At 36.6% G+C, this 17,366-nt stretch overlaps 1 protein-coding gene and 1 pseudogene across 1 annotated transcript in view; both read right to left on the bottom strand.

Moving 5' to 3' along the window:
• The window catches only part of DNAH8 (dynein axonemal heavy chain 8), a 283,921-nt gene that overhangs the window by 238,649 nt on the left and 27,906 nt on the right, over positions 1-17,366 (bottom strand). The window contains exons 10-12 of the mRNA XM_070586021.1: positions 10,062-10,169; positions 7,597-7,698; positions 1,294-1,440 (exon numbers count right to left, since the gene is read on the bottom strand). Coding sequence (XP_070442122.1) covers positions 1,294-1,440; positions 7,597-7,698; positions 10,062-10,169 — 357 coding nt within the window. The remainder of the gene's footprint in view (positions 1-1,293; positions 1,441-7,596; positions 7,699-10,061; positions 10,170-17,366) is intronic.
• LOC103553086 (dnaJ homolog subfamily C member 2-like) lies at positions 4,828-6,458 on the bottom strand (annotated as a pseudogene).

Here is a 17,366-nt window from a genome sequence, read left to right as displayed (position 1 = left end):
GTTCATAGCAGCATTATTCATAATAGCCAAAAAGCGGAAACAACACAAACGTCCATCAGCTAATGAATGGATAAATAAAATGTGGTATATCCATACAGTGGAATGGTATTCAGCAATAAAAAAGAATGCTACAACATAGATGAACCTTGGAAACATTATACTAAGTGAAAGAAGCCAGTCACAAAAGGCCAAATATTATATGATTCCATTTATGCGAAATTTCCAGAATAGGCAAATCTATAGAAACAGAAAGTAGATTAGTGGTTGCTTAGGGTTGGGTAGAGGGGAGAATAGAGTACGACTGCTAATGAGTACAGGGTTTCTTTCAGTGGGAATGAAATGTTCTAAAATTCGATTGTGGTAATGGGTGCACAACCCTGTGACTATATTAGAAAATATTGACTTGTACACTTTAAATTGGTTAATTGTGTGGTATGTGAATTATATCTCAATAAAGTTGCTAAAGAAACAAACAAAAACAGCCCCATAGAAGCATGTATAAAAGACCCACTCAGTACCTTGCTCTCTTCATCACCCATATTTTCCTATCCTGGCTGGATCAGGAGGTTATAAATGAAAAATAGACTTCTGGACACGTCTAGGAAAAGTCCTTCAACCTGTGTAATGCCTCCACCAATTTCCAGCAAATGATGGTCGGGCCCCTAAATACTACCAGGACCTAGGGAGCTGGCAAAATGGTGGGGATGTGGGGAGGATGGTACCTAGGTGATATCTTATACAGACTGACTCCAGGGAGCCTCTGGTATGGGCTGCTTTATATGCCCTGAAAAAATATCACTCCTCCCCTGGTAGTCCTAATAAATGAATCAAAGGTCAGAAGTTTCTGACCCATGTCTGCCCAGCAAAGACATCACAAGGTTTATATACACACCATGTATACTAGCCTAGAAAGAGAAGAGGCCCATACATCCAGATATGACACAAGTACTGGGTTCTGCCAGGTATCATAGGTATTTCATCTTACACTTTTTCTCAGCCTAATACAATGGTTAAGAGCAGAGGCTTTTAAGTTCAAGTTCCACAGGTGGAGGCAGAATTTAGGTATTGAGAGAGGTGAAAGTTTGCGATAGCTTTTGTGTGACTAGCAGAAGACTGTAATGGGGAATGAAAAAATAAGGCATAATAAAATGCAGTGATCTGTGAGTAACATTGGACGAGTCATATCAATAGTGAGACGAGATCTGAACAATAATACTCGACGGCGCTACATAAAGCACAAAATAACCAGAGAGGTGTGGTTGGGGGTGGGAACTGTGACTGCGTAATGCCTACCTTCTCCAGTCTTTTGCAGAAAGCTTCAAATTTTCCAAATATATACATTTCTGAAACCTCAAAAGATTTCTCCCCTGAGGATTCTAAAATTTGTTTCCTTGTTTTGTGAAAAGATGTCTGATATTCCTTGAATAGAAAAATGCAATCCTATGAGAGAATTAAAAGGAGGAGGAGAAAGGGTAGTGAGACATTTGTTCAGGAGTCAAAAATTGAAAAGTTCTGCCCTCACACAGAACTGATCACATAGGCCCCTCAACAGGGACTGTTGCTTTTAACATTAAAAATTCAAGTTCTCTGCCTGCATTTTGAAAGGCCTGTGAAAATTAATATAGTTTTTAATTGACAACATATTTTCATCTTCTCCATTCTCATTATTTTCCCTTAACTCTTACCCTTATCAAAGCATGACATACACTATTTGTTTTCACATTTTCAAGACTAATTAGAGCTCCTAGGAGGCCAGAAATTATCTATCAATTATCTATCTATTCAGTTGTCATCTTTTAATCAGAATTCTTTACATACAGGTATATAAAACATTAAGATTGTGCAATACTAATTTATCATCCAACCATCATCATTTCTCCACAGGGAGATCATAAAGTCTTTAATGAGAGCATTGCTGAAATCCTAATATTTGACTATTGTTATACCAATGGCAAGTTTAACCAGGCTAGCGAACCTATAAGAGAGAAACAAGAGGACATTGTCACTAGGGTCCAGTAGGAATTCACTTGTCAAGCTAACATTACCTAAAAACCAAACCAGCTTTAAAAATAATGTTAAACTTTTTCAAAGCCACCAACGGCCAAGTCTAATCTTTATCATAACATCATCTCCCTGGTTTTGACTCTTCCAGCTCCCTCTTCACCAAATAAGGACCCTTGTGATTACATTGGGCCCACTTGGATAATCCAGGATCATCTCCTCAACCCAAGGTCAGCTGATTAGCAACCGCAATTCCTTCTGCAACCTCAATTCCCCCTTGACATTTAACATAACATAGTCACAGGTCCCTGGGACTATGATGTGGATATCTTTGAGAAGCCACTTGTCTGCCTACCTCAGCCAGTAAATCAGAATTTCTGTGAGTGAGACTCAGGAATCCATATTTTTAACAAGTTTCTCAGGTGATTCCTATAAACATTGTTTTGTGAATAACTGGTCTGATATCTATTTCTAGCTATGACACATCCTTCCTCCTCTATCTCCAAAAGAACATCATTACTTTCTTCGAGGTCACTGATTATTTTTCACTTGTTCAACAAAAGTGTATCAGTGCCTACCATGTGTTAGGAACTCCTTGAGATGCTGGGAACACAGATAAGATCCCTACCCTCGTGGAATATAACATCTGACAGGAATTATTTTGTATTTCTCCCTCTCCACCAACCTATTCCTTCATGTTGGATAAGGTCTTGAATAACAATTCTCATTGTTTTCTCCAATTCATCTGAAAATTATTCCCAAAAATTACACAGTAAAATTTTCCTGAAAAAATTTCACATGTAAGAGAAAACAGGTTAAACTAGAATTCAGAAAAGCAAAGCTTCCATTTCTAATTCAATCAGTAAACGGCTAGCGATTTCAAGGATTTTAAAAGAATTATGAGACTAAATTGCTAAAGTCTACGTGAACAGTTCTGGTTCCTGCCAATTGGTCAGTTTGCGGGAAATTATTTTTTACTCCCATGCCCAAAATTAACCATGGAGAAACTATAGAGGGAAAGATGGAATCCAGCAAATAACAATAACAACAACAAGAGAAGTCAGAAACTCCTAGAAGGATGATGGGTCATTTTGAACCTGAGGATGGAGTGAGCAACAGTGATTAAGAAAACAAAGAGAGAGAAGATAATATTATTTATGACTAAGGAGACATTGTACATAATAAGGCCAAGATTAGTAAGGAATATTATCAACATTATGCCAATAAATTACAAATTTTAGACAAATTGAAGAAATTTCTCAAAAATATAAATTTATGAAAACAGATTAAGAAATAGAAAAAATAGTCAAAAAACTAGGTTTTAAAAAAATGAAGCAATAATGTGTTTGTAAAGTATATATAAGGGATTAATATCCAGAACATATAAAGATCTCCTGCAATTCAACAAAAACAGAACAAACAAGCTAGTTCAAAAAGGAGTAAAGGATTTAAATAGACATTTCTCCAGAGAAGACATACAAATAGCCAATAAGCACATCTGTTTATGTGATCAACCATCACTAGCCATTAGGGAAATGCAAATCAAAACACAATGAGATACCACTTCACATGCACTAGGATGGCTATTATGAAAAAAGAGAAAATAACAAGCATTGGCAAGGATGTTGAGAAATTGGACTTCTCGTGCCCTGCTGGTGAGACCGTGAAATGGAACAGCCACTATGGAAAACAGTTCGGCAGTCCTCAAAAAGTTAAACGTAGAATTACCACACGATCCAGCAATTTCACGTCTAGGTATATCCCCAAAAGAAATGAAAACAGAGACTCAAAGAGATGGTTGCACAGCCATGTTCATAGCAGCATTACTCACAACAGTCAAAAGGTGGTAACACAAGTGTCTACCAACAGATAGATGGATAAACAAAATACGGTATATCTATACAATGGAACGTTAGCCATAAAAAGCAATGAAATTCTGATACAAGGTACAACGTGCATGAACTTTCAAAACATTACGCTAAGTGAAATGAGCCAGACACAAAAGGACAAATACTGTATGATTCCACTTATATGAAGTATCTAGAATAGACAAATCCATGGAGACAGAAAATAGAATGGAGATTACCAGAGGCTAGGGAGAAGGAAATAAGGAGTTATTGTTTAATGGGCACAGAGTTTCAGTTTGGGAAGATAAAAATGTTCTGGAAATGGGGTGATGATGCTTGCACAGTACTGTGAATGTACTTAACACCACTGAACCACACATTTGCAAATGTTTAAAATAGGGGGGCTGGCCAGATGGTGCAGCAGTTAGGTTTGCATGTTCTGCTTCGGCGGCCCAGGGTTCACCGATTCGGATCCTTGGTGCAGACCTATGCACCACTTGGCAAACCATGCTGTGGCAGGCATCCCACATATAAAATAGAGAAAGATGGGCAAGGATGTCAGCTCAGGGCTAATCTTCCTCAAAAAAAAAAGTTTAGGGGCTGGCCCCGTGGCCAAGTAGTTAAGTTCGTGCACTCCGCTGCAGGCGGCCCAGTGTTTTGTCGGTTCAAATCCTGGGCGCGGACATGGCACTGCTCATTGAGCCACGCTGAGGCGGCGTCCCACATGCCACAACTAGAAGGACTCACAATGAAGAATATACAACTATGTACCTGGGGGCTTTGGGGAGAAAAAGGAAAAAAAAATTAAAAATATTTTTTAAAAAAGTTTAAAATGGTAAATTGTATATGTTTATTTTACCACAATTTAAAAATTTTAATGATAAGAAAAAGAAGCAATAATTTAAAAATCATCCCACAGAAAATATCAAGTCCAGGTGACTTAGATGAAGTCTATCAGACTTTTTTTTGTACAGTATTTTCAGTTTTATTTTTAAAATGCAAACACAACAAAGATTGTCTTTAAGTCATTTCATGGCTCTATTTGTATTCAGCACTTGATCTTGAGCATCTGTCTTTGCTTTTACCATCTCAACAAGTTCCTTATGTCATTTCAGGTAGTCCTTTTTTGTCCTGCCAGATACTGTTTCTGCTGTTTTTCCCTCATCTTTCAGGTGTATTTACTGGACTCATTTTCAAAGCTTGTTCCAAAAGCTTCTGTTCTTCTCTTGTCCAAGAGGTGAAATCTAGGCGTGGACTTGCAAATTGTTCTGAAGGTGGTGTACTGTTGGCTTGAGGCTCTACTCCACGTAGTAGGTCATCTTTTTGAGGAGGGTTAAGTTTCTGAAGACTATTTATTGCCAATAAAATCTTTGGCAGTTCTCTTGATTCCAGTGTTCGTGTAATTGGCAATAACTTCCCATCTTGAGTTTGTTCCAGCAAGGAAGAAGCTCACAGCTTTAATTAGTAATTGCAGATCAATTCTCTTCTGACCAATTTCCACCTTTCTCTCTGTTTTCTTAGATGCTTGTCACATACAAGCCTCAACTTCTTCTTTCTCTTTTCTAATTTGCTTGTTGATTTCTTCTATCAGTTACCAGAGTGGCCCTTCCTACTTCTTTTGTGGATGATGTGTTTTATTTAAGGACAGTAAGATTTTTCACTTCTTCCATCATTTTTGCCTGCTCTATCTTCTTATCAGAAAAGTGATTCCAGGTCTTCCAATGAATTTCAAAGTTTTTGCCTTTCCCTTTTTTTTAAATGGAGATATAATGGCCCTGTAACACTACATTAGTTTCAGGTGTACAATATAGTGATCTGATACCGACTTTCTCATTTAATGGCTTTTTTTCTGGACATCTTTTTCCTCCTTTGCCAATAATGCTTGTTGTCTAACTTACTCTTCTTTCTCTTTAGCTCTAATGCAGCTCATCTCTGTTTTTCTTTAGCTTCTTGCTCCTTCCGTTTTCCTTCTGCTCTAGCTTTCTTCTCCGCTTCTTTCTTGGCTTTCTCTTTTTCTTTGAATTTTTTCATCCCTGCATCACAGCTATATGCATTATCAACTGATGTTCTTACTCAGTTCATTTCCTCTTTTTTCCATTGCGCCCTTGTTGCTCTGTTCTGTTTTTAAACTTCTCTCCTCCCACCATAACATTCTGCTTTTTTTTCCTCTTCATTTAAACAAGAAAATTCTCTCTAAGAATAGAAATATCAGAAGGAATAAAATGCCTCTTTGTCGTCAAATGATGAACATTCTTTTTATTTGACTATCTGGAATTCCTTTCAAATACTGAGAAAAACGCTTCTAAGAAATTGTCCTTTGCTTCACTTTTAGAAGGAACTGAGTTACCAAAAGCAAGATCTACACAGTTAACTTCTCCTCTTTTCACTGGACGTTTCATAAGCTTTAGTTATGCAAGTCAACTAGCCATTATCTCCTTTTATCGGTTCACCAGCTGCTTTCAGTGACGTTTTAAAACATTGCTTTATGAGCTGCCTTGGTCTGTCTCTGTGTAACTTTGTATCTTACATGGCCAAGTTCAAGAACCACAAAATGATTCTGATTCTTCCATCTTTGGGATCAAGTGTTTTCAGCATGAGAAACTATCCTAACTGCAATTTCATTTTCTATTTCCTCTGGCAACTCTTTCTTACGCCCCACTTCCAGAGGTCAGTGCATGGTGATGGCAGCACTCAGGGCCAGCCCTGAGAGCACAGAGGTTCACGTCCTGGAGGGTACTGAGTGTCTTTTCCGGCTCTACCTCGCAGTCCCAGCCTCAGGTCTTGGCTCTAGAAAGCCTAGGAATTAGTGCATGAAGACAGCCAACAACCACTTCCTGATGGAGCCTTCCTCGTGTGGTCATTTCCTTCAGACTTTAAAAAAACAGATCACTTAAATTTTCTGAAAAGTTTTCCAGAGAATAGAAAAAGGGGAAATACTTCTTTCCTCCTTCTTCCCACTCATTGTAAGACCCCAGTCTGAGAAGGACAGGAGGAGAAAGGAAAATTACCGGCTATCTCCCTCATGAAGATAGTTGCAAAAATTTTTAAACGAAATTGTAGCAAACTGAATTTGAGTGTTCAAAAAAAGATAATTACACCATGACCGACTTGAGTTTATCCCAGGGATATTAGGATAGCTTCATTTCAGAAAACCTAAAAATGTCATCCATCACATTAACAGATGGAGGAGGAAAATCTTATAAGCATCTCAATAAATATGTGCAGAAAAATTTTTTTAATCCATTCATAACTTTAAAAAATATCTCCTAGTACTAAAATTAAGAATAGAATTTACTTAATCTAATCAAAGATATATTTAAAACCTATGAAAGCATCAGAATGAATGGGGAAATGTTAGAGACATTTTTTTCCAAAGGAAGATCAAAATCAGATGCCAACTATCACCATGTCTACTAAGGATGTATGGCGGTCCTATGCAATGCAAAAAGGCAAGAAAATGAAATTAACAGAGGCTGGAGTGAGAGGTGGGGGCCAGAATATATGAAATAGCACACAACAGGTGTCTGATACAGGCAGCCATGGAGAAGATGAGGACTAACTTATGCCCTAAAAGGAGCACCAAATATAAACGAAAGTAGATAATTTTAATGAAGTTCTCTTTATATGCACATGCTACTCTCTACAATGTGTTTTTAAAGTTAACATGTTTTGTGAACGAACAAAGTAGACAAAATTGGGCCATATGGTGAAAGCTTTACTTTATGAAAATAAATATACTTATACAAACCTGAATTTTCTTTAGTACGACTGGTGTTTCCTGATCCCATACATGGTTAATTCCTCCATCAGTAATATATGCTTTACATGCTGTCACCATTTGATTTGTTACCTAAAATAAACAGGAGTACAAAATAACTACAGGCAAAGAGAGAAATAAAATTCATTTAATTTTTAAAAATCACAAGCATAAAATATGATAAATAGTAAACTTAGGGAATGAATTAATCACGGATTATTAAAAACAAAAAATAAATGCACTCCAGTCAAAACAAAGAAAATGCAAAGTCACATTTACCTGCTGCATTTAAGTCAAGGTCACTGGGGCCATAAATTTCAAAGTCAACTATATTTTCCACTTGTCTATTTCTCCTCTAATTAGTGGGACTTGATTCAGTCCAAGTGTGATTCTTCACCATGCAAACTAAATATAAAGTTAACCACTTCTCACATCCCCAAAAATAGTGAAAAAAAAAAAACCCAAGACAGCTATTTAAATGGTCAGGAGGTTAGATCAAGATAGCAGGCTGTCGCACAGAAATTTTGGGGAACTCCTAAAATATGGAGAGCACACAGGATCAAATCTACAGGGGAAAAAAAAAAAAAAGACTAGAGAAAACCAGAACCCAGCTCTGAAGAAGGATACTGTGAAGGTAGAAAGTGGAACAGTCAAACAGCTGGAAATTTTCCAAGATGAGAGACAATGTGAGGTGACCCTCAATTGTGACCCTGAACAGTGAATCTGGAGCAACTTGCACAGCAGGCAACAGTGACATATGCCAAAAGAACATAGCCGTGGGTATGAACCACAGTTTTGGAGAGGTGTGGCCACGCCCCAGACAGCTCCTGCACCCCAAGAGGACAGATCAGAGAAAACGCTATTCACATTCCCCTCCCAACAGAAAGTCCCGGCCCTCCCCGACAAGAGTCAGATTACAGCAAACAGAGCAGGGAGGGAAATGAGGAGTCTCAAATGCAAAGATGGGCGGACAACCAAGAATTACCTCACGACTGGAGAAAATGAACACGGCTACAGAGGCATTAAACTCAACAAAGAGGAAATATAGAAAAGACATATGTAAAATCTTTCAAACTTTTTTTAACTAAATAAATTTATGAGAAATATATGAGAGGATTTCTCATGATGAAAATAAAACAACTAAGAACTTGGAATTTGACATTTTTATTGTCAAAATAAAAAATTCAGTTGGGAACTGACAAGCAATTGGATATAAACGAAGAGCAAATAAGAGAGCCAAAGGTCAAAGAACAAAGATGGGTCAAAAAAAAATGTTAGGAGAAAAGAAAAGTTAGATTCCAGGGGAGAGAATAATCAAAGTCAAAAGAGGAAAACTTCCCAGGAACGAAGAGAGACTACGGTCTTTGGATTAAAACAACCTAGTGAGTATAGAAAAGATAAATGTAAAAAGAACCACATCACTTTGAAACTTTAGACATTCAAGGATCAAGAAAAAAAATCCTAAAAGCTTTCTGGGAGAATAAAACAGGTTTCCTACAAAGGAAAAATAATCGGATTAACATCAAATTTCTCATCAGTAATACTGGATAGTACATGACAATATCTTCAAAGCTCCAGGAGAAAATTATATTGAACTTAGAATCCCAGTCAAACTAATATTTTTTGAGTGGTAGGACAAAATAAAGCTATCTTCAGACATGCAGGAATTCAGGAAGTTCACCACACATGGACCCTCTCTAAAAGAACTACTTGAGAATTTTTTTCAACGAAAGAAATATGGAAATCACAAAACAGAGGTGATCAAAGAAACTAGCAATACTTAGATTTTAGTCTGAATACTTGTTGATTCATATGCCGAAAAAATATTAACAATAATATGGAACTAGAAATCTCAATGTGGGACATATGCAACAGGGAGAGAGACAAGCGACAGGGAAGAATCCTAAGGTTCTTGCCTCCTTTAGGGCAGAGATAACAATGTAATTAAACCTTAGATTTTAAAAAAAAAAAACAGTTGAAATGTGACTGTTACTTTGTATATTTATGTTCTACTTGAATCATTTACAAAGCAATTCTATTCATGTGTTTCTTGGATGTTTTTTCAAATTAGTTAAAGTAACTAACCATACAGCACGCTACACAGGAAGACATTACACAAAGCACAGTGCTGTTGGGGGTAGCTGAAGAAGCACTGTTAATAGTGGACACAATTCTCAGCTCTTAAGCAAACCTATTTGAATGAATACATTAGAAAATCACCAGCTACATTTAAACGAAAAGGCTGAGGGCTTACTTCCAACAAAGAGAAAGATAACCCTTCAATTAGGTACAACTGACTCCAGTCAACACCTTTCTTTTCTTGTCCACAGGAAGCACTAAAATCCAGAATTCTGAGAGGCACCCACACTTCCCATTTCCCCTCTCTGGATCAGAGGGAAAGCACTGTTAACTTTTTCACGTGGTTACTTGTGTGATTTCTTCCCTCGGAAACTTACCTTGATAAACAGTGAAGTCATTCTCTCTGAGGTATTATAATATCTTGACACACTGTGAATCATCCTGATGGCATTAATCAAATTTTGTATTCCATGCGCCATGGAAACCTAAAATTGAAATATATTAAGTGAATTCCATCATATCTTTATAGTTTCAATAGCCAATATCTTTTAATATTCAAACTCTAAACATACATAAAATAGAATAACAGTTTAATCTTAAGATCATATTTTACAAAATGCAACGTGGTATCCCAAACTGGATCCTGGAAACAGAAAAAAGGAGATCGGTTTTGACAAATGGACCAAGATAACGCAAGATATTAAAAGGAGAAACTGGGTGAAGAGAATTCTGTACTATTGTTGCAACTTTTCTGTATACATCTAAACTTAAGTTTATTTAAAAATAAAATTTTAGAGGTGAAAGTGATTTTAAAGATCACTAGTTGAAGCTGCTCTTTTTAAAGATGAAGAAACTGATAGCTTGAGGTGTAAAGTGACTTACTTATGGTCAGAGAGCTTGTTAAAAGCAAAGATCAGACTAGAAATCATGTTTACTTAATTCAATTCACCTTTCAGCAAACCTACTAAGTGCCACCAGGTTCTGAGGATATTGGGAGAAATTCAAGTATAAGGAATCTATTCCGGAGGAGGTCACAGCAGACTGGAAGGGACGCACACAAACAAATGAGACAAGTAGAACCGTGCAGAGCAACAGAGATACAAAACAATCGCTAATGTATATTGATTGCTCACTATGTGGCTGGCACTAGGCTAAGTGCTTCACATATTACCTTAATCCATGTTGGACATTTAAGGTAGGTTTGATTTCATCAGATCTAAAACATCACTAATTATAAGAGTGTGCTATTTCTTTACCTGCTACTGAGAAAGGAAAAAAATGCCCAAGATGGGGAATCTAACTCCAATCGGCTATACCCCCTCTGTGAAGGTAAGCACGAAGAAGAACCCATGGAGAAAAAGATGGCAAGAAAACTTACCTGTCCCATCTTGCTCCTAGAGAGGAAGGGAAAATAAACTCCCCTGAGAATTTACATCACAAATCACAAATCACAAACTAACGCTACCCCGTCACGGGGAGAACTAATGATCTAAGATAGTGTCAAGTCACATCCACAATGATTCATAAAACTCAACTGCCTGTAAGGTGTGCTCTGAGTACAGAGATGTTAAAACTTGAAAGAAAAAAAAAAAGTGCGTCTTAGACCGTATAAAACAAAGTATTATGATTATTCTCATTTTGCAAATGAGAAAATAGAGAGGAGGGGAAGTTAATGCCTTGTCCAAGGTCCCACAGCTGAAACGTAAACATAGTTATGTGCCTGAGATTTTGACAACCTGCTTTTAACCATGATGTAAATCACAAGGAAAGACAGCTAAAGTCAATGCCATTCCCGCCCTCAAGGAACTTGCCTTTTAATCTCTAGGACAATATAAAATGTATAAAGAGATTTTTTAATGGTGATGGAATAAATAAAACTAGGAGGAACAACCACTAATTAGTGTACTATATGCCCCAGTATAAGGTGTAACTAAGACATAATTAAATCAATTTTATGTGGCTTATGGAAATTGACATCATTACTTTGTAGTTAACTTTGTATGTCAGAATTCATATTATATGCGTTATCTGTAGATCAAAAACACTCTAATAAAAATATGCCTAGGAGGAGTCCCTTCCACCCTCAATACGGCAAGTCTACAAAGTACCCCTAACCCCAGCGAAGAAGGCTGACACTGTATCAAATGGGTCCATCAGGAAAAAGTCCTTTATCCAAATTTTCAACATCATTATTTGTAATAGTAGATCCTTGAGCAATCAGTTCTTACTTATCTACACATGTCCAGACATTCTATATATAAAATATATAACAGTAGATATGCCTAAAGTGCAATACCAGGATGATAAAATGAAGCATTAAACATAAAACTTCTGAATGAGAAATGGAAGCATAAGTCCTCTGCAATTTTCCTGCTCAACTAACAGCTACAAATTAAACAACAATTGCTGGCTACTTTTAATAAGAATAAAGAAAATGAGGAAAAAAGAATTTTTGAAACTATACAAATAGTGGGTGTATGAGGGGGAAGCAATTCTATGACTCAATTCTACCAGTACTTCTTTAATTTGAAAAGATAATACTTGCAACATTCCTACATCAGAGAATATGAAAAGCTCAATAACAACAAAATAATGATAATAGTAATAATAATAAGGTACATTCGTGGGTAAAGCAATTGAACAAAGTTTTTAAATTACTAGGATGAAAAGAACACCAGAACTAAAAGATCTGAAAATCATACGAATTTAAACAAGTCTTTTGAACCAAGAAGTTAAAATTAGTATGCCTTAAAATTTAGAGGTCTTGATAACAATAAAAAGCATTGTTATCTTTCTTCCAAGTTTTTTTATAATGAAAAGCTTTAAATATATAGAAAAGCACAGAGAATAGTATAATGACCACCTACACCCATCACTAGATTTGACAATTGTTAACATTTTGCTATATTCACTTCATCTATTATTTTTTACATCAAGAGCTACTTGCAGGTACTCCTTCTAGAGTAGGGTTTGGGTATAGGTGTATTTAGTATTTGCATCTTCAGCTCTTGTGAGTAACCCCAAATGCTTGTGAAGTGATAATCCTAACTTTTCTCAGGCATGAATTTTAATTGCACATGTTGTAAAGCTGAAATCAAGTCACTGAGCCACTGAGTGACCCAAGCAACAGCCATATTTCTCCATTACCATATAATTTGGTTTTCTTTACTCATGGTCATGTACACAGAAACACCTAAGAAGTGATGTAAAATGTTCTTACATGGAACAAATTTTAAAAGTTCCCAACAAAAGTCCAGTTGCTGGTACTAGGGGTAAAAGTGAACAGAGAGGGAAGTTTTTAAAAAGTCATAAATCTTTGCAAACAATAACAAGTTTTAAATAAATTAAAGTCCATCATCTAATTATAGAATCAATTACAAGACTACTTCTGAGAAGTCTTCCTATCCTCTCTCATGGTGCTTCCTCCTGGAGGATGGATTCCCACGTGGCAGTACGAACCGCACCTGCCCAGGACTCTCAACCCCACATCTTTCCCGCTCCACCCACATTAAACTCCTTGGCTACCAATGTCCTGTTGGAATGGCTATAAACTGTCCCTAAATGTCCCTCTTCTCCAAATCTAAGTGATACGGGAGATAGACTCTTCCCCTTTCCCTGCTTGTAGGATGAAACTAGCATTTACTCTTCCTCCAAAATTTTGGTCAACCAAGCCATATGGTCAACAGTGCCATGTATGTGGAGGATTTGACCATCTCTCTGAAAATTAGAATGGAGACTACTGAACATGTGTAGCAGACACTAACATAAATTATTTTGAGAGCCTTTTAATTTAGAGAATACCTTGAAGAAGCAGCATAGCGAAGTGGGAAAAAAACACAACCCATAATGCCATAGAGTGCTGGATTCAAATCCGGTCCCACCACGTATAGGTGTAGAAATGCTCAAACTCAGTTTCCCAATCTTTAAAATGAGGCTTGTTTGCAAATAGAAGGAAAATATATGGAAAGCATGTAGTACAATACCTACAATAATCTTTAATCTTTAAAGATATTTAATCTTTTAAAATACCACTGTCTGGGCATATCTCCTGCCTAAAAATGATTCACAAAAGAGGCAACACTCAGTCAAAATTGGGAAACACTGCCCTAAGTTCTCAACAAATACTAACTCCCACTAAATTTCCCTGACTTCCTCTCTCTGTCTAAAGGAAGGATAGTTTGGGGGCCGGCCTGGTGGCATAGTGGTTAAGTTCTCACACTCCGCATCGGCAGCCCAGGGATTGCAGGTTTTGATCCCAGGCGCAGACATAGCACCACTTGTCAAGCCTCACTGTGGCAGCAACCCACATAAAATAGAGGAAGATTGACACAGATGTTAGCTCAGGGCCAATCTTTGTCACAAAAAATAATAGTAATAATAATAATAATAAAAATAAAGGAAGGATAGTTTTCTTTAATTTTCATATTTCATAGGAAATACTATGAAATGCTAGATAACTTATGAATCAAAATTAAAACAAACTTTAGGAAAATAAAAGCAAATAGTAGTGCTAATATGTTCTTTAAAGGAACTCTACAGAATTATTATGAGAAAAGTAGGTTAGAAACTAGAAGATGGGTCCTATCCTGCATCACTGATTACCTAATCAGTGATGTTGGCAGCCACTATGCCATGATGAGTTTTGGTTTCCTAATATGTAAACTGGCAAGTATCTACTATGGTAGGTAGACAGATAGGTAGCTTCTAAGATGGCCCCCCAAATGCTCACCCTTGTGGTATTCATATCCTTCTATAATCCTCTTCCCCTAAGTGTGCACTGGCCTTCCTGACTTGCTTCTAAAGAATAGAATACAACAGAACTGATGTGATGTCACTTGAGAGATTAGTCTACAAAAAGATGGCGGCTTCCAACTTGAGCATTCTCTCTCTTTTTTTTTAAGTCAATATTACTTTATTTAGATCAATTTCCTTGGCCAATAAAAGATTTTTCAAAAAACAATAGGTTTAGTTAACACCTCCATCACCTCACATAATTACCATTTTTTTTGGTGTGGTGAGAAAATTTAAGATTTACTCTTTTAGCAATGTTCAAGTATATATATTTGGTCTTAGGGTTGTTTCCATATCTTGGTTATTGTGAATAATGCTTCAGTGAACAAGGGAGTGGAGATATCTCTTCAAGATCCTGATTTCATTTCCTCTGGATACACACTCAGAAGTGGGATTGCTGGACCATATGGCAGTTCTACTTTTAGCTTTTTGAGGACCTCCATACTGTTTTTCCCTAGTGACTGCACCAATTTACATTCTCACAAACAGTGCACCAGAGTTCCCTTTTCTCCACATCCTCACCAATACTCAGATAGCTCTTTTCTTTTTGAAATTGCCATTCTAACAGGTGTGAAGTGATACCTCGTGGTTTTGATTTGCATTTTCTTGATGATTAGTGATGTTGAGCACCTTTTCATGTACCTGTTGACTATTTCAATGTTTTCTTTGGAAAACTATCTATTAAGTTCCTCTGCCCATTTTTTATTGGATCGTTTGTTTTTTGGCTATTGAGTTGTATGAGTTTCTCATATATATTAGATATTAACCTCTTATCAGATATGTGGTTTGCAAATATTTTCTCCCATTCTGCAGGTTGCCTTTTCATTTCGTTGATTGTTTCTTTTGCTGTTCAGAAGCTTTTCAGTTTGATGTAGTCCCATTCATTGATTTTTGCTTTTGTTGTTTGTGCTTTTGGTATCACGTGCGAAAAATTGCCAAAGCCAGTGTCCAGGAGCTTTTTACCTATGCTTTTTCTAGGAGTTTTAGAGTTTCAGGTCTTACATTTAAGTCTTCAATCCCTTTTGAGTTAATTTTTGTGAGCAGTATAAGATAGGGTTCCATTTTGTTCTTCTACCTGTGATTATCCAGTTTTCCCAAAACCATTTATTAAAGAAACTATCCTTTCCCCACCAAGTGTTCTTGGCTGCTTTGTCAAAGTGTAGTTGGTCATATGTGCAAGGGTTTATTTCTGGGCTCTCAACTCTGTTCCATCAGTCTACATGCTTGTTTTTATGCCAGTATCATACAGCTTTGATTACTATAGTTGTGCAGCATAGTTTGGATTCAGGAGAGGTGATGCTTCCAGCTTTGCTCTTCTTTCTAAGGATTCCTTTGACTATTGGAGTCTTTTGTGGTTCCATGCAAATTTTAGGATTCTTCTTTCTACTACAGTGAAAAATTTCATTGGAATTTTAATAGGAATTGCATTGAGTCCATAGATGACTTTGTGTAGTACGGACATTTTAATAATATTCATTCTCCCAATCTATGAACATGGGATATCTTTCCATTTGTTTGTGTCTTCTTCAATTTCTTTCATCAAAGTCTTATAGTTTTCAGCGTGTAGATCTTTCACCTCCTTGGTTAAATTATTCCTGAGTATTGTATTGGTTTTGATGCTATTGTAAATGAGATTATTTTCTTTATTTCTTTTTCAGATGTTTTGTTGTCAGTGTATAGAAACATGACTGATTTCCATATGCTGATTTTGTATCCTGCAACTTTACTGAATTCATTGATTAGTTCCAACAGTTTTTTGGTATATGTACACGTATATGTATAATATCACATCTGCAAGCAGAGAATTTTACTTCTTCAATTCTGATTTTGATGCCCTTTATTTCTTTTTCTTGCCTAATTGCTCTGGCTAGCACTTCCAGTACTATGTTGAATCGGAGTGGTGAGCATGGGCAATCTTGTCTTATTCCCGATCATAGAGGAAAAGTTTGCAACTATTCACCATTATGATATTAGCTGTGGGTTTGTCATATATGGCCTTTATTATGTTGAAGTATGTTCGTTCTGTACCCAATTTGTTGGGAGTTTTTATCATGAGATGATGTCGCATTTTGTCAAGTGCTTTTTCTGCATCTATTGAAATGATTATATGATTTTAATCTTTCACTCTAGTAATGTAGTATATCACATTTATTTGTGTACGTTGAACCATCTTTGCATCCCAGGAATAAATCCCACTTAATCATGATGTATGATTCTATTAATGTGCTGCTGAGTTTGGTTTGCTAGTACTTTCTTGAGAATTTCTGCATCTACATTCATCAGGGATATTGACCTGTAGTTTTATTTTCTTGTAGTGTCCTTGTCTGGCTTTGGTCTCAGGGTAATGCTGGTTGGGTACTCTCTCTTGCTCACTCTTGGATCATTTACCCTACGGAAAGTGAGCTTCCCTGTGGAGAGGCCCACATGTTGTGGGACTGAGGCCTGCCAAAAACCATGTGAGTGGGCTCAGAAGTGAACCTTCCACCAGTAAGCCTCCCCTTCACATGAGACCACATTCCCAGCTAACAGCTTATCTGCAGCCTCATGAGACCTTGAAGCATTCAGCTAAGCTGTGTCTGGATACCTAACCTACAGAAAGTGTGATCTAATAAATGCCTATTGTTTTAAGCCACTCAGTTCTGGGGTAATTTGTTGTGCAGCAATGGATAACTAATATGTTTGTCTTTCTCAATTCACAAATGAGATTATACCTATAATAATGCTACATATTTAAATGTGGGTTAAAATAACAAATATAGTTTATAATTCATTGTAGATATATAATAGGAAATATATCTTATAAATAACTATTCTGAAGTATAAGATTTTCCCAATACACATCTATTAAAGTTATTTTAAAATGCATTAATATTTTAAACTACGCTTTAAAA

Source organism: Equus przewalskii, chromosome 19, assembly GCF_037783145.1.
Source record: "Equus przewalskii isolate Varuska chromosome 19, EquPr2, whole genome shotgun sequence".
NCBI lineage: Eukaryota > Metazoa > Chordata > Mammalia > Perissodactyla > Equidae > Equus > Equus przewalskii.
The sequence above is the reverse complement of the archived record's forward strand: the minus strand, read 5'-3'. Positions and strand labels throughout refer to the sequence as shown.